The sequence below is a fragment of the Ranitomeya imitator genome, chromosome 5 (genome assembly GCF_032444005.1).
Source record: "Ranitomeya imitator isolate aRanImi1 chromosome 5, aRanImi1.pri, whole genome shotgun sequence".
Taxonomy (NCBI): Eukaryota; Metazoa; Chordata; class Amphibia; order Anura; family Dendrobatidae; genus Ranitomeya; species Ranitomeya imitator.
Genome location: NC_091286.1, coordinates 189,633,189 through 189,656,672, shown reverse-complemented (window position 1 = coordinate 189,656,672; position 23,484 = coordinate 189,633,189). Strand labels below are relative to the sequence as shown.

At 45.8% G+C, this 23,484-nt stretch overlaps 1 protein-coding gene across 1 annotated transcript in view; it reads left to right on the top strand.

Moving 5' to 3' along the window:
- The window catches only part of CAPN9 (calpain 9), a 333,928-nt gene extending 314,111 nt beyond the window's left edge, over positions 1 to 19,817 (top strand). The window contains exon 20 of the mRNA XM_069769442.1: positions 19,630 to 19,817. Within this exon, the coding sequence (XP_069625543.1) occupies positions 19,630 to 19,656 (27 nt within the window). The 3' untranslated portion in view covers positions 19,657 to 19,817. The remainder of the gene's footprint in view (positions 1 to 19,629) is intronic.
- Positions 19,818 to 23,484: the final 3,667 nt, after the last annotated feature.

Sequence of the window (23,484 nt, the reverse complement as noted above, 5' to 3'; positions counted from 1 at the left end):
GGCGAAACCAAAGTAGCCGAGCTGGCCCGATTATTAAGGGCGAACTCAGCCAAAGGCAAAAAGGACACCCAATCATCCTGATCAGCAGAAACAAAACATCTCAGATATGTTTCCAAGGTCTGATTGGTTCGTTCAGTTTGGCCATTTGTCTGAGGATGGAAAGCCGAGGAAAAAGACAAATCAATGCCCATCCTAGCACAAAAGGCTCGCCAAAACCTCGAAACAAACTGGGAACCTCTGTCAGAAACGATGTTCTCTGGAATGCCATGTAAACGAACCACATGCTGGAAAAACAATGGCACCAAATCAGAGGAGGAAGGCAATTTAAACAATGGTACCAAATGGACCATCTTAGAGAAGCGATCACAAACCACCCAAATGACCGACATCTTTTGAGAGACTGGGAGATCCGAAATAAAATCCATAGAGATATGTGTCCAGGGCCTCTTCAGGACTGGCAAGGGCAAAAGCAACCCACTGGCACGAGAACAGCAGGGCTTAGCCCGAGCACAAATCCCACAGGACTGCACAAACGAACGCACATCCCGCGACAGAGACGGCCACCAAAAGGATCTAGCCACCAAATCTCTGGTACCAAAGATTCCAGGATGACCAGCCAACACCGAACAATGAACCTCAGAGATAACTCTACTCGTCCATTTATCAGGGACAAACAGTTTCTCCGCTGGGCAACGGTCAGGTCTATTAGCCTGAAATTTTTGCAGCACCCGCCGCAAATCAGGGGAGATGGCAGACAAAATTACCCCCTCTTTGAGAATACCCTCCGGCTCAGGCAAACCCGGAGAGTCGGGCACAAAACTCCTAGACAGGGCATCCGCCTTCACATTCTTAGAGCCCGGAAGGTACGAAACCACAAAGTCAAAACGGGAGAAAAACAGCGACCAACGAGCCTGTCTAGGATTCAACCGTTTGGCAGACTCGAGATAAGTCAAGTTCTTGTGATCAGTCAAGACCACCACGCGATGCTTAGCTCCTTCAAGCCAATGACGCCACTCCTCGAATGCCCACTTCATGACCAACAACTCTCGATTGCCAACATCATAATTACGCTCAGCAGGCGAAAACTTCCAGGAAAAGAAGGCACATGGTTTCATCACCGAGCCATCAGAACTTCTTTGCTCCAATCTCAGAAGCATCAACCTTGACCTGGAATGGGAGCGAAACATCTGGCTGGCACAACACAGGGGCAGAAGAAAAACGACGCTTCAACTCCTGAAAAGCTTCTACAGCAGCAGAAGACCAATTGACCACATCAGCACCCTTCTTGGTTAAATCAGTCAACGTTTTAGCAATACTAGAAAAATTATTGATGAAGCGACGATAAAAATTAGCAAAGCCCAGGAACTTTTGCAGACTCTTCAGAGATGTCGGCTGAGTCCAATCATAAATGGCCTGAACTTTAACAGGGTCCATCTCGTTAGTAGAAGGGGAAAAAATGAAACCCAAAAATGAAACCTTCTGAACACCAAAGAGACACTTTGACCCCTTCACAAACAAAGAATTCGCACGCAGGACCTGGAACACCATTCTAACCTGCTTCACGTGAGACTCACAATCATCCGAGAAGACCAAAATATCATCCAAGTATACAATCAGGAATTTATCCAGGTACTCTCGGAAGATGTCATGCATAAAGGACTGAAATACTGATGGAGCATTGGAAAGCCCGAATGGCATAACCAGGTACTCAAAATGGCCCTCGGACATATTACATAGTAACATAGTAACATAGTTAGTAAGGCCGAAAAAAGACATTTGTCCATCCAGTTCAGCCTATATTCCATCATAATAAATACCCAGATCTACGTCCTTCTACAGAACCTAATAATTGTATGATACAATATTGTTCTGCTCCAGGAAGACATCCAGGCCTCTCTTGAACCCCTCGACTGAGTTCGCCATCACCACCTCCTCAGGCAAGCAATTCCAGATTCTCACTGCCCTAACAGTAAAGAATCCTCTTCTATGTTGGTGGAAAAACCTTCTCTCCTCCAGACGCAAAGAATGCCCCCTTGTGCCCGTCACCTTCCTTGGTATAAACAGATCCTCAGCGAGATATTTGTATTGTCCCCTTATATACTTATACATGGTTATTAGATCGCCCCTCAGTCGTCTTTTTTCTAGACTAAATAATCCTAATTTCGCTAATCTATCTGGGTATTGTAGTTCTCCCATCCCCTTTATTAATTTTGTTGCCCTCCTTTGTACTCTCTCTAGTTCCATTATATCCTTCCTGAGCACCGGTGCCCAAAACTGGACACAGTACTCCATGTGCGGTCTAACTAGGGATTTGTACAGAGGCAGTATAATGCTCTCATCATGTGTATCCAGACCTCTTTTAATGCACCCCATGATCCTGTTTGCCTTGGCAGCTGCTGCCTGGCACTGGCTGCTCCAGGTAAGTTTATCATTAACTAGGATCCCCAAGTCCTTCTCCCTGTCAGATTTACCCAGTGGTTTCCCGTTCAGTGTGTAATGGTGATATTGATTCCCTCTTCCCATGTGTATAACCTTACATTTATCATTGTTAAACCTCATCTGCCACCTTTCAGCCCAAGTTTCCAACTTATCCAGATCCATCTGTAGCAGAATACTATCTTCTCTTGTATTAACTGCTTTACATAGTTTTGTATCATCTGCAAATATCGATATTTTACTGTGTAAACCTTCTACCAGATCATTAATGAATATGTTGAAGAGAACAGGTCCCAATACTGACCCCTGCGGTACCCCACTGGTCACAGCGACCCAGTTAGAGACTATACCATTTATAACCACCCTCTGCTTTCTATCACTAAGCCAGTTACTAACCCATTTACACACATTTTCCCCCAGACCAAGCATTCTCATTTTGTGTACCAACCTCTTGTGCGGCACGGTATCAAACGCTTTGGAAAAATCGAGATATACCACGTCCAATGACTCACCGTGGTCCAGTCTATAGCTTACCTCTTCATAAAAACTGATTAGATTGGTTTGACAGGAGCGATTTCTCATAAACCCATGCTGATATGGAGTTAAACAGTTATTCTCATTGAGATAATCCAGAATAACATCCCTCAGAAACCCTTCAAATATTTTACCAACAATAGAGGTTAGACTTACTGGCCTATAATTTCCAGGTTCACTTTTAGAGCCCTTTTTGAATATTGGCACCACATTTGCTATGCGCCAGTCCTGCGGAACAGACCCTGTCGCTATAGAGTCACTAAAAATAAGAAATAATGGTTTATCTATTACATTACTTAGTTCTCTTAGTACTCGTGGGTGTATGCCATCCGGACCCGGAGATTTATCTATTTTAATCTTATTTAGCCGGTTTCGCACCTCTTCTTGGGTTAGATTGGTGACCCTTAATATAGGGTTTTCATTGTTTCTTGGGATTTCACCTAGCATTTCATTTTCCACCGTGAATACCGTGGAGAAGAAGGTGTTTAATATGTTAGCTTTTTCCTCGTCATCTACAACCATTCTTTCCTCACTATTTTTTAAGGGGCCTACATTTTCAGTTTTTATTCTTTTACTATTGATATAGTTGAAGAACAGTTTGGGATTAGTTTTACTCTCCTTAGCAATGTGCTTCTCTGTTTCCTTTTTGGCAGCTTTAATTAGTTTTTTAGATAAAGTATTTTTCTCCCTATAGTTTTTTAGAGCTTCAATGGTGCCATCCTGCTTTAGTAGTGCAAATGCTTTCTTTTTACTGTTAATTGCCTGTCTTACTTCTTTGTTTAGCCACATTGGGTTTTTCCTATTTCTAGTCCTTTTATTCCCACAAGGTATAAACCGCTTACACTGCCTATTTAGGATGTTCTTAAACATTTCCCATTTATTATCTGTATTCTCATTTCTGAGGATATTGTCCCAGTCTACCAGATTAAGGGCATCTCTAAGCTGTTCAAACTTTGCCTTCCTAAAGTTCAATGTTTTTGTGACTCCCTGACAAGTCCCCCTAGTGAAAGACAGGTGAAACTGCACAATATTGTGGTCGCTATTTCCTAAATGCCCAACCACCTGCAGATTTGTTATTCTGTCAGGTCTATTAGATAGTATTAGGTCTAAAAGTGCTGCTCCTCTGGTTGGATTCTGCACCAATTGTGAAAGATAATTTTTCTTGGTTATTAGCAGAAACCTGTTGCCTTTATGGGTTTCACAGGTTTCTGTTTCCCAGTTAATATCCGGGTAGTTAAAGTCCCCCATAACCAGGACCTCATTATGGGTTGCCGCTTCATCTATCTGCTTTAGAAGTAGACTTTCCATGCTTTCTGTTATATTTGGGGGTTTGTAACAGACCCCAATGAGAATTTTGTTACCATTTTTCCCTCCATGAATTTCAACCCATATGGACTCGACATCCTCATTCCCTTCGCTAATATCCTCCCTTAAAGTGGACTTTAGACAAGACTTTACATAGAGACAAACCCCTCCTCCTCTCCGATTTTTACGATCCTTTCTAAACAGACTGTAACCCTGTAAGTTAACTGCCCAGTCATAGCTTTCATCTAACCATGTCTCGGTTATTCCCACTATGTCAAAGTTACCTGTAGATATTTCTGCTTCTAGTTCTTCCATCTTGTTTGTCAGGCTTCTGGCGTTTGCGAGCATGCAGTTTAGAGGATTTTGTTTTGTTCCAATCTCCTCACTGTGGATTGTTTTAGAAATGTTCTTACCTCCCTTCTGAGTATGTTTTCCTGGGTCGTCTTTGTTCGAGTCTAATGTTTTTCTTCCCGTCCCCTCTTCTTCTAGTTTAACGCCCTCCTGATGAGTGTAGCGAGTCTTCTGGCGAATGTGTGTTTCCCAGGTTTGTTGAGGTGTAGTCCGTCTCTGGCGAGGAGTCCATCATACCAGTAATTCACACCGTGGTCCAGGAATCCAAATCCTTGTTGTCTGCACCATCGTCTTAGCCAGTTGTTTGCATCAAGGATCCTGTTCCATCTCCTGGTGCCATGCCCGTCTACTGGAAGGATAGAAGAAAAAACTACCTGTGCATCCAGTTCCTTTACTTTCTTCCCCAACTCTTCAAAGTCCTTGCAGATTGTCGGTAGGTCCTTCCTTGCCGTGTCATTGGTGCCAACATGTATCAGAAGAAATGGGTGGACGTCCTTGGAGCTGAAGAGCTTTGGTATCCTATCGGTCACATCCTTGATCATCGCACCTGGAAGGCAGCATACTTCTCTTGCAGTTATGTCCGGTCTGCAGATGGCTGCTTCGGTGCCTCTCAGTAGTGAGTCTCCCACCACCACCACTCTTCGTTGCTTCTTGGCTGTACTTTTTGCTGTCACTTGTTGCTGTGTGCCCTTTTCTTTTTTGCTTGCTGGTATTGCTTCATTCTTAGGTGTGCCATCTTCATCCTCTACAAAGATTTGATATCGGTTCTTCAGTTGTGTGGTTGGTGATTTCTCCATGGTCTTCTTGCTTCTTTTGGTCACATGCTTCCACTCATCCGCTTTTGGAGGTTCTCTGACACTTTTTGCACCTTCTGTGACCAGTAGAGATGCTTCTGTTCTGTCTAGAAAGTCTTCATTCTCTTTGATGAGTTTCAAAGTTGCTATTCTTTCTTCCAGACCCCGCACCTTTTCTTCTAAAAGGGCCACTAGTCTACACTTCTGACAGGTGAAATTGGATTCTTCTTCTGGTCGATCTGTGAACATGTAGCACATGCTGCAGCTCACCATGTAGGTTGTCACATCTGCCATGTTGCTCCTAGATCCTGCTGACTTGCTGTGTGTTTTCCTTCTTGTGTAATCTACTCAGCCAAGCTCTCTTGCAATAATGTCCTACAGGCAAAAATTTGCGCGCCGTAAGGCGCGCGGTTTGGTGATGCTTTCGAAGCAGCTGGTCCCGGCTGTACCCAACGATCTTCTAGCTTAGGGAGACTTCGCTTCTCCCAGAAGGCACCTGGAATATGCAAACTAGCCTCCTGAAGCTTGAATCCCTGGTTTGGTGATGCTTTCGAAGCAGCTGGTCCCGGCTGTACCCAACGATCTTCTAGCTTAGGGAGACTTCGCTTCTCCCAGAAGGCACCTGGAATATGCAAATTAGCCTCCTGAAGCTTGAATCCCTGGTTTGGTGATGCTTTCGAAGCAGCTGGTCCCGGCTGTACCCAACGATCTTCTAGCTTAGGGAGACTTCGCTTCTCCCAGAAGGCACCTGGAATATGCAAATTAGCCTCCTGAAGCTTGAATCCCTGGTTTGGTGATGCTTTCGAAGCAGCTGGTCCCGGCTGTACCCAACGGTCTTCTAGCTTAGGGAGACTTCGCTTCTCCCAGAAGGCACCTGGAATATGCAAATTAGCCTCCTGAAGCTTGAATCCCTGGTTTGGTGATGCTTTCGAAGCAGCTGGTCCCGGCTGTACCCAACGGTCTTCTAGCTTAGGGAGACTTCGCTTCTCCCAGAAGGCACCTGGAATATGCAAATTAGCCTCCTGAAGCTTGAATCCCTGGTTTGGTGATGCTTTCGAAGCAGCTGGTCCCGGCTGTACCCAACGGTCTTCTAGCTTAGGGAGACTTCGCTTCTCCCAGAAGGCACCTGGAATATGCAAATTAGCCTCCTGAAGCTTGAATCCCTGGTTTGGTGATGCTTTCGAAGCAGCTGGTCCCGGCTGTACCCAACGGTCTTCTAGCTTAGGGAGACTTCGCTTCTCCCAGAAGGCACCTGGAGTATGCAAATTAGCCTCCTGAAGCTTGAATCCCTGGTTTGGTGATGCTTTCGAAGCAGCTGGTCCCGGCTGTACCCAACGGTCTTCTAGCTTAGGGAGACTTCGCTTCTCCCAGAAGGCACCTGGAGTATGCAAATTAGCCTCCTGAAGCTTGAATCCCTGGTTTGGTGATGCTTTCGAAGCAGCTGGTCCCGGCTGTACCCAACGGTCTTCTAGCTTAGGGAGACTTCGCTTCTCCCAGAAGGCACCTGGAGTATGCAAATTAGCCTCCTGAAGCTTGAATCCCTGGTTTGGTGATGCTTTCGAAGCAGCTGGTCCCGGCTGTACCCAACGATCTTCTAGCTTAGGGAGACTTCGCTTCTCCCAGAAGGCACCTGGAATATGCAAATTAGCCTCCTGAAGCTTGAATCCCTGGTTTGGTGATGCTTTCGAAGCAGCTGGTCCCGGCTGTACCCAACGATCTTCTAGCTTAGGGAGACTTCGCTTCTCCCAGAAGGCACCTGGAATATGCAAATTAGCCTCCTGAAGCTTGAATCCCTGGTTTGGTGATGCTTTCGAAGCAGCTGGTCCCGGCTGTACCCAACGATCTTCTAGCTTAGGGAGACTTCGCTTCTCCCAGAAGGCACCTGGAAAATGCAAATTAGCCTCCTGAAGCTTGAATCCCTGGTTTGGTGATGCTTTCGAAGCAGCTGGTCCCGGCTGTACCCAACGATCTTCTAGCTTAGGGAGACTTCGCTTCTCCCAGAAGGCACCTGGAATATGCAAATTAGCCTCCTGAAGCTTGAATCCCTGGTTTGGTGATGCTTTCGAAGCAGCTGGTCCCGGCTGTACCCAACGATCTTCTAGCTTAGGGAGACTTCGCTTCTCCCAGAAGGCACCTGGAATATGCAAATTAGCCTCCTGAAGCTTGAATCCCTGGTTTGGTGATGCTTTCGAAGCAGCTGGTCCCGGCTGTACCCAACGATCTTCTAGCTTAGGGAGACTTCGCTTCTCCCAGAAGGCACCTGGAATATGCAAATTAGCCTCCTGAAGCTTGAATCCCTGGTTTGGTGATGCTTTCGAAGCAGCTGGTCCCGGCTGTACCCAACGATCTTCTAGCTTAGGGAGACTTCGCTTCTCCCAGAAGGCACCTGGAATATGCAAATTAGCCTCCTGAAGCTTGAATCCCTGGTTTGGTGATGCTTTCGAAGCAGCTGGTCCCGGCTGTACCCAACGATCTTCTAGCTTAGGGAGACTTCGCTTCTCCCAGAAGGCACCTGGAATATGCAAATTAGCCTCCTGAAGCTTGAATCCCTGGTTTGGTGATGCTTTCGAAGCAGCTGGTCCCGGCTGTACCCAACGATCTTCTAGCTTAGGGAGACTTCGCTTCTCCCAGAAGGCACCTGGAATATGCAAATTAGCCTCCTGAAGCTTGAATCCCTGGTTTGGTGATGCTTTCGAAGCAGCTGGTCCCGGCTGTACCCAACGATCTTCTAGCTTAGGGAGACTTCGCTTCTCCCAGAAGGCACCTGGAATATGCAAATTAGCCTCCTGAAGCTTGAATCCCTGGTTTGGTGATGCTTTCGAAGCAGCTGGTCCCGGCTGTACCCAACGATCTTCTAGCTTAGGGAGACTTCGCTTCTCCCAGAAGGCACCTGGAATATGCAAATTAGCCTCCTGAAGCTTGAATCCCTGGTTTGGTGATGCTTTCGAAGCAGCTGGTCCCGGCTGTACCCAACGATCTTCTAGCTTAGGGAGACTTCGCTTCTCCCAGAAGGCACCTGGAATATGCAAATTAGCCTCCTGAAGCTTGAATCCCTGGTTTGGTGATGCTTTCGAAGCAGCTGGTCCCGGCTGTACCCAACGATCTTCTAGCTTAGGGAGACTTCGCTTCTCCCAGAAGGCACCTGGAATATGCAAATTAGCCTCCTGAAGCTTGAATCCCTGGTTTGGTGATGCTTTCGAAGCAGCTGGTCCCGGCTGTACCCAACGATCTTCTAGCTTAGGGAGACTTCGCTTCTCCCAGAAGGCACCTGGAATATGCAAATTAGCCTCCTGAAGCTTGAATCCCTGGTTTGGTGATGCTTTCGAAGCAGCTGGTCCCGGCTGTACCCAACGATCTTCTAGCTTAGGGAGACTTCGCTTCTCCCAGAAGGCACCTGGAATATGCAAATTAGCCTCCTGAAGCTTGAATCCCTGGTTTGGTGATGCTTTCGAAGCAGCTGGTCCCGGCTGTACCCAACGATCTTCTAGCTTAGGGAGACTTCGCTTCTCCCAGAAGGCACCTGGAATATGCAAATTAGCCTCCTGAAGCTTGAATCCCTGGTTTGGTGATGCTTTCGAAGCAGCTGGTCCCGGCTGTACCCAACGATCTTCTAGCTTAGGGAGACTTCGCTTCTCCCAGAAGGCACCTGGAATATGCAAATTAGCCTCCTGAAGCTTGAATCCCTGGTTTGGTGATGCTTTCGAAGCAGCTGGTCCCGGCTGTACCCAACGATCTTCTAGCTTAGGGAGACTTCGCTTCTCCCAGAAGGCACCTGGAATATGCAAATTAGCCTCCTGAAGCTTGAATCCCTGGTTTGGTGATGCTTTCGAAGCAGCTGGTCCCGGCTGTACCCAACGATCTTCTAGCTTAGGGAGACTTCGCTTCTCCCAGAAGGCACCTGGAATATGCAAATTAGCCTCCTGAAGCTTGAATCCCTGGTTTGGTGATGCTTTCGAAGCAGCTGGTCCCGGCTGTACCCAACGATCTTCTAGCTTAGGGAGACTTCGCTTCTCCCAGAAGGCACCTGGAATATGCAAATTAGCCTCCTGAAGCTTGAATCCCTGGTTTGGTGATGCTTTCGAAGCAGCTGGTCCCGGCTGTACCCAACGATCTTCTAGCTTAGGGAGACTTCGCTTCTCCCAGAAGGCACCTGGAATATGCAAATTAGCCTCCTGAAGCTTGAATCCCTGGTTTGGTGATGCTTTCGAAGCAGCTGGTCCCGGCTGTACCCAACGATCTTCTAGCTTAGGGAGACTTCGCTTCTCCCAGAAGGCACCTGGAATATGCAAATTAGCCTCCTGAAGCTTGAATCCCTGGTTTGGTGATGCTTTCGAAGCAGCTGGTCCCGGCTGTACCCAACGATCTTCTAGCTTAGGGAGACTTCGCTTCTCCCAGAAGGCACCTGGAATATGCAAATTAGCCTCCTGAAGCTTGAATCCCTGGTTTGGTGATGCTTTCGAAGCAGCTGGTCCCGGCTGTACCCAACGATCTTCTAGCTTAGGGAGACTTCGCTTCTCCCAGAAGGCACCTGGAATATGCAAATTAGCCTCCTGAAGCTTGAATCCCTGGTTTGGTGATGCTTTCGAAGCAGCTGGTCCCGGCTGTACCCAACGATCTTCTAGCTTAGGGAGACTTCGCTTCTCCCAGAAGGCACCTGGAATATGCAAATTAGCCTCCTGAAGCTTGAATCCCTGGTTTGGTGATGCTTTCGAAGCAGCTGGTCCCGGCTGTACCCAACGATCTTCTAGCTTAGGGAGACTTCGCTTCTCCCAGAAGGCACCTGGAATATGCAAATTAGCCTCCTGAAGCTTGAATCCCTGGTTTGGTGATGCTTTCGAAGCAGCTGGTCCCGGCTGTACCCAACGATCTTCTAGCTTAGGGAGACTTCGCTTCTCCCAGAAGGCACCTGGAATATGCAAATTAGCCTCCTGAAGCTTGAATCCCTGGTTTGGTGATGCTTTCGAAGCAGCTGGTCCCGGCTGTACCCAACGATCTTCTAGCTTAGGGAGACTTCGCTTCTCCCAGAAGGCACCTGGAATATGCAAATTAGCCTCCTGAAGCTTGAATCCCTGGTTTGGTGATGCTTTCGAAGCAGCTGGTCCCGGCTGTACCCAACGATCTTCTAGCTTAGGGAGACTTCGCTTCTCCCAGAAGGCACCTGGAATATGCAAATTAGCCTCCTGAAGCTTGAATCCCTGGTTTGGTGATGCTTTCGAAGCAGCTGGTCCCGGCTGTACCCAACGATCTTCTAGCTTAGGGAGACTTCGCTTCTCCCAGAAGGCACCTGGAATATGCAAATTAGCCTCCTGAAGCTTGAATCCCTGGTTTGGTGATGCTTTCGAAGCAGCTGGTCCCGGCTGTACCCAACGATCTTCTAGCTTAGGGAGACTTCGCTTCTCCCAGAAGGCACCTGGAATATGCAAATTAGCCTCCTGAAGCTTGAATCCCTGGTTTGGTGATGCTTTCGAAGCAGCTGGTCCCGGCTGTACCCAACGATCTTCTAGCTTAGGGAGACTTCGCTTCTCCCAGAAGGCACCTGGAATATGCAAATTAGCCTCCTGAAGCTTGAATCCCTGGTTTGGTGATGCTTTCGAAGCAGCTGGTCCCGGCTGTACCCAACGATCTTCTAGCTTAGGGAGACTTCGCTTCTCCCAGAAGGCACCTGGAATATGCAAATTAGCCTCCTGAAGCTTGAATCCCTGGTTACAAGCTTCAGGTTAACAACATTAAATGCTGTTTTCCATTCATCGCCCTGTTTAATATGCACAAGATTATACGCACAACGAAGATCTATCTTGGTAAACCAACTAGCCCCCTTAATCCGAGCAAACAAATCAGACAGCAACGGCAAGGGGTACTGAAATTTGACTGTGATTTTATTTAGAAGGCGGTAATCAATACAAGGTCTCAACGAACCATCCTTCTTGGCCACAAAAAAGAACCCTGCTCCCAATGGCGACGACGACGGGTGAATATGACCCTTCTCCAAGGATTCCTTTACGTAACTCCGCATAGCGGCGTGCTCAGGCACAGACAAATTAAACAGTCGACCCTTAGGAAACTTACTACCAGGAATCAAATCGATAGCACAATCGCAATCCCTATGCGGAGGTAGGGCACTGGACTTGGGCTCATCAAATACATCCCGGTAATCCGACAAGAACTCTGGGACCTCAGAAGGGGTGGATGATGAAATAGACAGAACTGTAACATCACCATGTACCCCCTGACAACCCCAGCTGGACACAGACATAGATTTCCAATCCAATACTGGGTTATGGACTTGTAGCCATGGCAACCCCAACACGACCACATCATGCAGATTATGCAACACCAAAAAGCGAATATCCTCCTGATGCGCAGGAGCCATGCACATGGTCAGTTGGGTCCAGTACTGAGGCTTATTCTTGGCCAAAGGCGTAGCATCAATTCCTCTCAATGGAATAGGATACTGCAAGGGCTCCAAGAAAGACCCACAGCGCCTAGCAAAGTCCAAGTCCATCAAATTCAGGGCAGCGCCTGAATCCACAAATGCCATGACAGAATAGGATGACAAAGAGCAGATCAAAGTAACTGACAAAAGAAATTTCGACTGTACCGTACCAATGGTGGCAGACCTAGCGAACCGCTTAGTGTGCTTAGGACAATCGGAGATAGCATGAGTGGAATCACCACAATAAAAACACAGCCCATTCCGACGTCTGTGTTCTTGCCGTTCAGCTCTGGTCAAAGTTCTATCACATTGCATAGGCTCAGGTTTATGCTCAGATAATACCGCCAAATGGTGCACATTTTTACGCTCACGTAAGCGTCGATCGATCTGAATGGCCAAAGACATAGACTCATTCAGACCAGCAGGCATAGGAAATCCCACCATGACATCCTTAAAGGGAACCTGTCACCTGAATTTGGCGGGACTGGTTTTGGGTCATATGGGCGGAGTTTTCGGGTGTTTGATTCACCCTTTCCTTACCTGCTGGCTGCATGCTGGCCGAAATATTGGATTGAAGTTCATTCTCTGTCCTCCGTAGTACATGCCTGCGCAAAGTAATCTTACCTTGCACAGGCGTGTACTATGGAAGACAGAGAATGAACTTCAATCCAATATTTCGGCCAGCATGCAGCCAGCAGATAAGGAAAGGGTGAATCAAACACCCGAAAACTCCGCCCATATGACCCAAAACTGGTCCCGCCAAATTAAGGTGACAGGTTCCCTTTAAGGGCTTCAGAGAGACCCTTTCTGAAAATTGCTGCCAGCGCACATTCATTCCATTGAGTGAGCACAGACCACTTCCTAAACTTCTGACAATATATCTCTATCTCATCCTGACCCTGACACAGAGCCAGCAAATTTTTCTCTGCCTGATCCACTGAATTAGGTTCATCATACAGCAATCCGAGCGCCAGAAAAAACACATCAATATCGCATAATGCAGGATCTCCTGGCGCAAGGGAAAATGCCCAGTCTTGAGGGTCGCCACGTAATAAAGAAATAATGATCTTAACTTGTTGAACTGGGTCACCAGAGGAGCGGGGTTTCAAAGCCAGAAACAGTTTACAATTATTTTTGAAATTCAGAAACTTAGCTCTATCTCCAGAAAATAAGTCAGGAATAGGAATTCTAGGTTCGAACATAGATTTCTGAACCACAATGTCTTGAATATTTTGTACTCTTGCAGCGAGATGATCCACACAAGAAAACAGACCTTTAATGTCCATCACTACACCTGTGTCCTGAACCACCCAAATGTCTAGGGGAAAAGAAAGACAAAACACAGTGCAGAGAAAAAAAAATGGTCTCAGAACTTCTCTTTTCCCTCAATTGAGAAGCATTAGTACTTTGGGCCTCCAGTACTGTTATGAACTGGTGGTTCAGAAACACAATGGACCTGGTGGTTAAGAGCACACAAAGTGACCTGATAGTTACTAATAACATAGGACGAGCTCTGAGACGTGGGAACTCTGCTGACCGCAATCCCTAATCCTATCACACCACACTAGAGGTAGCCGTGGAGCGCTCCTGACCAGACCTAGGCGCCTCGGGCACAGCCTGAGAAACTAGCTAGCCCTGAAGATAGAAAAATAAGCCTACCTTGCCTCAGAGAAATTCCCCAAAGGAAAAGGCAGCCCCCCACATATAATGACTGTGAGTAAAGATGAAAATACGAACACAGAGATTAAATAGATTTTAGCAAAGTGAGGCCCGACTTACTGAATAGACCGAGGATAGGAAAGATAACTTTGCGGTCAGCACAAAAACCTACAAACAACCACGCAGAGGGCGCAAAAAGACCCTCCACACCGACTAACGGTACGGAGATGCTCCCTCTGCGTCCCAGAGCTTCCAGCAAGCAAGACAAACCAATAAAGCAAGCTGGACAGAAAAAATAGCAAACAAAAGTAACACGAGCAGAACTTAGCTTATGCAGGGCAGACAGGCCACAAGACGATCCAGGAGAGAGCAAGACCAATACTGGAACATTGACTGGAGGCAAGGAACAAAGAACTAGGTGGAGTTAAATAGAGCAGCACCTAACGACTTAACCTCGTCACCTGAGGAAGGAAACTCAGAAGCCGCAGCCCCACTCACATCCACCAGAGGAAGCTCATAGTCAGAACCAGCCGAAGTACCACTCATGACCACAAGAGGGAGCTCGACCACAGAATTCACAACAGGTATCATCCTTTTATAACATACATGAACATCAAATGCATTTAATCCTTATAGTGTCAGGGAGCAATCCGTCAGCCTCCACCACTGCTACATTCCTCCACATTTTAATTATAATCATCTCCGACCATGTCAGGCCTTAAAATATGAGTTAGTGCAGAGATAAGGCATTATAAAACTCTATCACACATTATAAAACATTAGACTGCAGGTAGGTCCCAACATCTTCTTTGGTTAAGGGCCCCAGAACAGCAAGTGTGATATTCCATAATCATAAAACTTTTCAGTAGTACCAGTCCTTCTCAGTAAGGCCCCCGGAAACAAAGTGTCCATATCCATTTTATCAATAGGGCCCTTAGGCCAACATAGCAGTAGTCTTCCTTTAAAACACAGTCCAGAACCGTACAATCCATGTTGTGGAGGATTTCGAAAACCCTTCGAGAGTACCAGCATCTGCTATTCCAGCAGAAAAAAGCACAACAAAAAAAAAGCTAAATTCAGCAGCAATGAAATTCAAACTCAACCGTTCCAGGCCTCTTATGGCCTTGAAGGTGAAGAAACAGTCCCTCAGATTTTTCTCCTTTACCAAACACAAACTTGTAACTCACAACCAGTCCATGCTCAGGATGTGGGGAGGCCACCCCTCAACAGGGAATATGGTGCAGAAAAAATAAACTTCTTGCAACCATTCTAAAGCAACTCCCTGCAGTTTTCAACAAGAGGGAAGAAATGGACATTGAGTCGTGAACTCCTCAAGGCTTTGCCCAGGCCTTCCTTCTCTCCTCCATGAAGGAGGCCCAAGCAGTGGGAGATGGTGGACTCCTCCATCTCCAAGGTTGATCGGGGAACTTCAGTGGGCCAGGGTCCTCCACCCCTGTCATGACACTCCCACAGCCCACCTGGGTAGGGCCATAGCTGGTGACCCTAAATTTTTGGACCACCTGTCCCGCTGTGGCTTGGTTGCTTCTTCTGTGTCCAGGAATCCCTCTTCCGGAACCAGGGCAGCAATTAATCCAGGAGACAAGGGGTTCATAAAAAGAACCAAACTTTTACTTGGTGAATAGCAGTATGTACAGTATTTATAGACAGATGTAGAGGATAAGGCCAACGGGTTGTCATATTTCCCACATGAAACAACTTCAGCCGTGGTTCTTGGTATAGGTAGAATCTCTCTCTCATTGGCTTCTCTAGCCCTAGGAACTCTTCTCCACCACTAGCAGAATATTCGGATATATTTTTCGCCCCATGTAGCCTGAGTCCATCTTAAGAGTATTTTCGGCAATCCACTGCCCTGAGTATTAGGCCCATGCTGTTCCTAGCAGCCTCTTGTTATAGGCCTGCTACTTGACTCACTGCTGTCCATAAACTGAATGGCCTTGTCACTTCCTGGATCTGCTACTAACTCTCAGTTCCTCCTTCAAAACTGGGTCGGATATTACAGTTAACCCTGTGTAAGCTAACTGTAGCCCCAGTGGGTATCATCCTTCTATAACATACTGTACATGAACATCAAATGCATTTTACCCTTATAGTGTCAGGGAGCAATCCATCAGCCCCCTTCACTGCTACAAATGGATTACTTTCCTGCCCTCTCTTGAAAGTGATGTTTTATTTTTTTATTTCTGTCCTATTCTTTGTCTAAGTCATTCACAGTGGTCTATTGTGTATTAATTCTAATCTTTTTATTATTTTCAAGAATATCCAGAATATTGTCAGATCTTCATGTTTCATACGTGCATGTGTGTGTTGATGTATGAAGAAACTTATTGGATTACTATCTCACATTACAAGTGACGTCATTTGCACCTTAGTCAATCCTCTATGATGTTATTGTATTGGTGATATAATATTTGACGTGCAGTTAATTGATGATATGTTGCTGACTATAATCATATTTACTATTCCATATCATCTGGACATTTGTTTATACTACATGTATTTTGATCCTCTATGATGTTGTTGTAATATGATGTTTGCTATATATGTCATTGATGATGTATTGACGGTTATAATTATATTTTACTATACAATCATCTAGACATACAGTATGTTTACATTGCATGCATTGTTAAATTGTAAAAGGAATTGGCATCTTCATCCTAACGTAATTAGTATGCATGTAGTAGCGTATGAATTATATTTGCTCATGACTGAGTCATATTGTATAACTGCATTTTACTTCGGTGTTTCATAATTGCATCACTGCAATTCTTGGTTAGTGCGCATGCGCATCTTCTGTGATGCACCGTGCCAGACACCCCCTTGTCTCTGCTCCTGTTGCACTAACATGAGATGTGCTTAGGCGACAGCTGCACCACGTGACCGCAGTGGTGATTGACGGGTGGGTAGGCGGCGATGGGGTTTCAGTGTGCGGATGCGCATGTGCCAAATAAGCCACTACCATTGGTCCTAACTGATCATGTGATCTGAAGGTTCTGCTCTGTACCATGGGACATGCAATATTTCTGACCACACCCCCTGAGGAAGCATCTACTGCAAAAATACACTTTTGGGGAGTCTGGGTTGTAAAACTGCATACACAAAAACAATGGGTAATTGCTAACATATGTAATGGACACAGGCCATGTTTGGAACGGTTTATTTGATTGTGCGGTAGTATGCAGCACCACTGACACCTATTTCTAGCACCTACAATGGTGCATATACCATACTCTATTGTGCCTATGTCAGAGTGAGGTATTGGGGTGGTGTATAAACCTTATGGCACAGTCTGCAATCGCAATTATGGATATTACTACTATCATTTTGTGATCTCATCTCCCCTAACACAAGCAAATATAAAGTGATCATTTGTATGTAGATTTCTACAATTATTAGTTGTTAATAGAGCACATGATCCATTTACAAACTACTATTTCTCCAAATGTTTTTCTTGCTGATTGCAGTACCCCTTACTCCTAACATTGGGGTTCTTTTACTTCACGGGAACTTCTATTGATTGCCTTATATATGTTTTTAATTACCGTATATACTCGAGTATAAGCCGAGATTTTCAGCCCAAAATTTTGGGCTGAAAGTGCCCCTCTCGGCTTATACTCGAGTCATGGTGGGTGGCAGGGTCGGCGGGTGAGGGGGAGAGGGCGCTGAGGTATACTTACCTAGTCCCAGCGATCCTCGCGCTGTCCCTGCCGTCCCACGGTCTTCTGTGCTGCAGCTTCTTCCCCTCTTCAGCAGTCACGTGGGACCGCTCATTACAGAAATGAATAAGCGGCTCCACCTCCCATAGGGGTGGAGCCGCCTATTCATTCCTCTAATCAGCGGTGCCGGTGACCGCTGATAGAGAAAGAAGCTGCGACACCGAAGACCAGGCAGAGGGACAGCGCGAGGATCGCCAGGACTAGGTAAGTATAGCATATTCACCTGTCCTCGTTCCAGCCGCCGAGCGTCGCTCCATCTTCCCGGCGCCTCCATCTTCCCGGTGTCTGCGCTCTGACTGTTCAGGCGGGTGAGTATGTGTTTTTTTTTTTTATTGCAGCAGCAGCAGCGGCGGCAGAGATTTATGTGGAGCATCTATGGGGCACAGTGAACGGTGCAGAGCACCGTATATGGCACATCTATGGGGCACAATGAACGGTGCAGGGCACCGTATATGGCACATCTATGGGGCACAGTGAACGGTGCAGAGCACCGTATATGGCACATCTATGGGGCACAGTGAACGGTGCAGAGCACCGTATATGGCACATCTATGGGGCACAGTGAACGCTGCAGGGCACCGTTTATGGCACATCTATGGGGCACAGTGAACGGTGCAGGGCACCGTATATGGCACATCTATGGGGCACAGTGAACGGTGCAGAGCACCGTATATGGCACATCTATGGGGCACAGTGAACGGTGCAGGGCACCGTATATGGCACATCTATGGGGCACAGTGAACGGTGCAGAGCACCGTATATGGCACATCTATGGGGCACAGTGAACGGTGCAGAGCACCGTATATGGCACATCTATGGGGCACAGTGAACGGTGCAGGGCACCGTATATGGCACATCTATGGGGCACAGTGAACGGTGCAGAGCACCGTATATGGCACATCTATGGGGCACAGTGAACGGTGCAGAGCACCGTATATGGCACATCTATGGGGCACAGTGAACGGTGCAGAGCACCGTATATGGCACATCTATGGGGCACAATGAACGGTGCAGAGCACCGTATATGGCACATCTATGGGGCACAGTGAACGGTGCAGAGCACCGTATATGGCACATCTATGGGGCACAATGAACGGTGCAGAGCACTGTATATGGGGCACAGCTATGGGGAAATATGAACGGTGCAGAGCACTATATGGCACAGCTATGGGGAAATAATGATCTATTTTTATTTTTGAAATTCACCGGTAGCTGCTGCATTTCCACCCTAGGCTTATACTCGAGTCAATAAGTTTTCCCAGTTTTTTGTGGCAAAATTAGGGGGGTCGGCTTATACTCGGGTCGGCTTATACTCGAGTATATACGGTAATTAACTGTTCACTGTATTTCCATGCTGCAATACATGTCTTAAAAAGTTGGAAGGTATGCGACTGCACCGATGCGTCATTACCCCTCCTACTTTGCCAATTTTTTTTTTTCGGAGGTCAAGGATAAGGGGACAAATTTAAATATACAATATGGGGGTCCCATAATATCTATATTCACCAGTTTGTGGGAATGTTGACTTGCTTCTCTCTGACGTTCCACACTATGGCTACATCACTGTCCTTTTCCACCCGGGGTTTACGGCTGAGACTCTGGTGTAACCAGTACCTCAGCATGGGCTGGTCAAATTGCTTTTCCTCACTATATTCACAGAATTATTTTTCAGTTATACCTTAGCTATGCTTGGTAGGAATCTGACATTGTAAAGCATTCTCTCAATATCCTGTAAAGTCAAATTATAGTTTTATGTTTTTTTAACAGTCTTAATTATATTTTTATCTCTTTTTTATGCCAATTCTCCTTCCTCAATTGTGCCTTACAATTTAGTTAGTTATAAAATACAGGAAGTAAGTTGTACTTATTACTAGTAAATAAAGTTATTGTTTTTTTTCACACCCTTAAACGGTATCAGACGTCATAAGGATGCTAAAGGTGGCTAACACCCACTTAATAGATGTACTTCTGCTTTCCCAAGCTTTCTCCAAGTTGTATCTCTATGGAAGGTTACATGTCAGATTTTGCTGAAGGTAATCAGCAGCAAAATCCACAACACTAGAATTTGCTTGTAGATTGTCCCTTCTTTATTGAAATCAAAGAAGAAAATCTGCAATAAATGTGTGATAACAATCCAAACTGCAAATCAATATCCAAGCTGACAGTTTCTATTGAATGTGGATGAGATTTAGCAAAATCTGAATTCTCAGTGAGCAAATCCTCTTAAAAAATTCACAGCATTTCAGTTTCATGTGGACTTATCCTTGAACACATTATTTTCTAGAACAAGGATTAATATCTAGAAATGTGTACTTTACATGTATTTATTTTCTTCAGTACTGATGGAAATCATAAAGTTCTTATATTTTTTTCTTTTTAGTTTATCTCGCTTACAATGAACATCTAAAGGAAACATGGAGAACAGCCAATTATTGGAATAAACATCTTTGTATTTTTGACTTCTAATTACATTTTGGTATTTGTCTAAAATTGTATTGATTTTGCAGGACATAGGCTCTTTAAACATTTATAATTACTTTTCTTTGTAACAATAAAATTAAGAAATTATATTTGATTTTTTTGTGAATTTCTACAGTAAATCTAAAAACATATATCTCTTAGAGATATCTAGATGTCTGCAATACTCATTTTCCAGATGTTGTCATTAAAATCTAAGATGATGACACTGAATGTCATTATTCCATGCAGGCTCCTCAAACTTCATATTTATTACTCTTGTCAGCTGCACAGTTGCTGGATTTCGTGTACCGCCATATTGTGCTCTGTCTGGTGTTTTATTTTAAAGTCAACCTGTCAGCAGGATTTTGCTGAGTAACCTATAGACACTGTCATGTTGCCGCTGTTATGCTGATTAAAGTAATACCTGGGGTAAAGAAATCTGTCTTGTGGTTCTTGTGTAATCGGTGTTAAAAGTTTTCAGTTAATGATATGCCCGTGCTCCGGGGTGCAACTGAGGGTACACTCTTTTATTCCTGCTCTAGGCTAGATAAACCAATGAAAGACCTGCCCACAGGCCGCCCCGAAGCACAAACATGTTACTCATCATAGCGAGAGAGAGACAAACTGTTTGTGCTTCAGGGCTGCCTGTGGGTAGGTCTTTCCTTGGTTTCTCTGGCCTAGAACACCAGGATAAGACCATGCCTACAGTCCCGCCTCGGCTCATGGGTATTTCATTAACTGAAAACTTTTAGCACTAATTAGACAAGAACCACAAGACGTATTTTTTACCCCAGGTATCATTTTAATCAGTATAACAGCACCAACCTGACAATGCCTGTAGTTTACTGAGCAAAATCCTGCTGACGGGTTTGCTTTAATTGTAATCTTTATTAGAAGTATTCTCTTGTGCAGAATACCTGTGGGCAAGCCTACTTTTCTCCATACAACTTGGAAGTTGCACTGAGCAACAAAGATGTCCAATTTTATCCTACGTGTTCTATTTTTGTTTTTCACAGAATAGAAACCTATAGTCTATGGGCATGTTCACAAGGAGATATGTCAGACTTGGTGATCAAACTTACCAATCTGTTGGTGATCTGTTTTTTACTGTGTAATTTATAGCCAGTACGAAGACTTTTTTTTTGCATACAAGAAAAAACATTGATGGTTAAAACGGACAAAGTGATCAAAATAGATAAAAACCTGACCCAGCACACTTATGAAACAACAATTTTATCTCATACACAAAAATTAAACTCTGACTGAGCCAACATAACCTCAGGCTACTATTACTTATATACAGTCACAGTAGAGAAACCAGCCGACCGTCACTGAACGAGCTCTCACAAAATCAAACAGCTGCAGTACACACCCAGGAGACTAGACGGACCAAGCTTCTTCTGAAGGTAGGGAGGTGCATGCAGTAAGAACAGATGAATCACCAGCAAACGAAGAGATAAATGAATGCAGCACTCACCCACAGTCTTCAATAGTGTAATTGTCCTTTAATGACCATGGCACAACGTTCCAAACTTGGGACAAGACAGGCTAAGACATGAGGAGGGAGCGGTGAGGGAGCGTGCAGAGACGAGACGGACGACGGCCGTTTCGCGCACAAGCGCTTCAACGGGTCCAGTGAGTTGTGTTGGTGATGTCATATCCTTTTATAGGAGTGGACACACCACCTATCACACATATGTGCAATCAGATACAAATAAAAACAACATAACTCATACTACAATCTCAAAATTTCAAACGGATTTAGATGAATACCGCCATATCTAGTTTGTCATTAAGACCCCAGGGCCCTTGCGCATCAGTTTTTAGGATCCACCGGTGTTATGGACCTGGTGGTTAGGAGCACCAGGAACGACCTGATGGTTAAACTCACACAAGACGAGCTCTGGGAAGTGGGAACTCTGCTGACCGCAGCCCCTAATCCTATCACACAACTAGAAATAGCCGTGGAGCATACCTAACACGGCCTAGACGCCTCTTCACAGCCTAAGAGCTAACTAGCCCTAGAAATATTAAATAAAGCCTACCTTGCCTCAGAGAAATTCCCCAAAGGAAAAGGCAGCCCCCACATATATTGACTGTGAGTAAAGATGAAAGTCACAAACAAAGAAATGAAACAGGTTTCAGCAAAGAGAGGCCCGACTTACTAAACAGACTGAGGATAGGAAAGGTATCTTTGCGGTCAGCACAAAAAACTACAAAAAGACCACGCAGAGTGTGCAAAAAGACCTCCGCACCGACTCACGATGCGGAGGTGCCACTCTGCATCCCAGAGCTTCCAGCTAGCAAAACAAAATCATGATAGCAAGCTGGACCAGAAAACTATGAACAAATAATAACTAGCAGGGACTTAGCTTCTGCTGGAGTAGACAGGTCACCAGAAAGATCCAAGAGCGAACTGAACCAGTACAAGAACATTGACAGCTGGCATGGAGTAACGATCTGAGTGGAGTTAAATAGAGCAGCCAGCCAACGAATAAACTCCGTCACCTGTGGAAGGAACCTCAGAAGCAGCAGCACCACTCACAGCCACCAGAGGGAGTCCATGGACAGAACTCGCCGAAGTACCATTCATGACCACAGGAAGGAGTTCGATAACAGAATTCACAACAGTACCCCCCCCTTGAGGAGGGGTCACCGAACCCTCACCAGAGCCCCCAGGCCGATCAGGACGAGCCAAATGAAAGGCACGAACTAGATCGGCAGCATGAACATCAGAGGCAAAAACCCAGGAATTATCTTCCTGACCATAACCCTTCCACTTGACCAGGTACTGGAGCTTCTGTCTCGAAATACGAGAATCCAAAATCTTCTCCACCACATACTCCAACTCCCCCTCGACCAAAACCGGGGCAGGAGGATCAACGGAGGGAACCATAGGCGTCACGTATCTCCACAATAACGACCTATGGAACACATTATGGATGGCAAAAGAAGCTGGAAGGGCCAAACGAAATGACACAGGATTGAGAACTTCAGAAATATTATACGGACCAATGAAACGAGGCTTAAACTTAGGAGAGGAAACCTTCATAGGAACATGACGAGACAACAACCAAACCAAATCCCCAACACGAAGTCGGGGACCAACACAGCGCCGGCGGTTAGCGAAACGTTGAGCCTTCTCCTGGGACAATGTCAAATTGTCCACCACATGAGTCCAAATCCGCTGCAACCTGTCCACCACAGTATCCACACCAGGACAGTCCGAAGACTCAACCTGCCCTGAAGAAAAAAACGAGGATGGAAACCAGAATTACAGAAAAATGGCGAAACCAAAGTAGCCGAGCTGGCCCGATTATTAAGGGCGAACTCAGCCAAAGGCAAGAAGGACACCCAATCATCCTGATCAGCAGAAACAAAGCATCTCAGATATGTTTCCAAAGTCTGATTAGTTCGTTCGGTTTGGCCATTTGTCTGAGGATGGAAAGCCGAAGAAAAAGACAAATCAATGCCCATCTTAGCACAAAAGGACCGCCAAAACCTCGAAACGAACTGGGAACCTCTGTCCGAGACGATGTTCTCTGGAATGCCATGCAAACGAACCACATGCTGGAAAAACAATGGCACCAAATCAGAGGAGGAAGGCAATTTAGACAAGGGTACCAAATGGACCATCTTAGAGAAGCGATCACAAACCACCCAAATGACCGACATCCTTTGAGAGACAGGGAGATCTGAAATAAAATCCATGGAAATATGCGTCCAGGGCCTCTTCGGGACCGGCAAGGGCAAAAGCAACCCACTGGCACGAGAA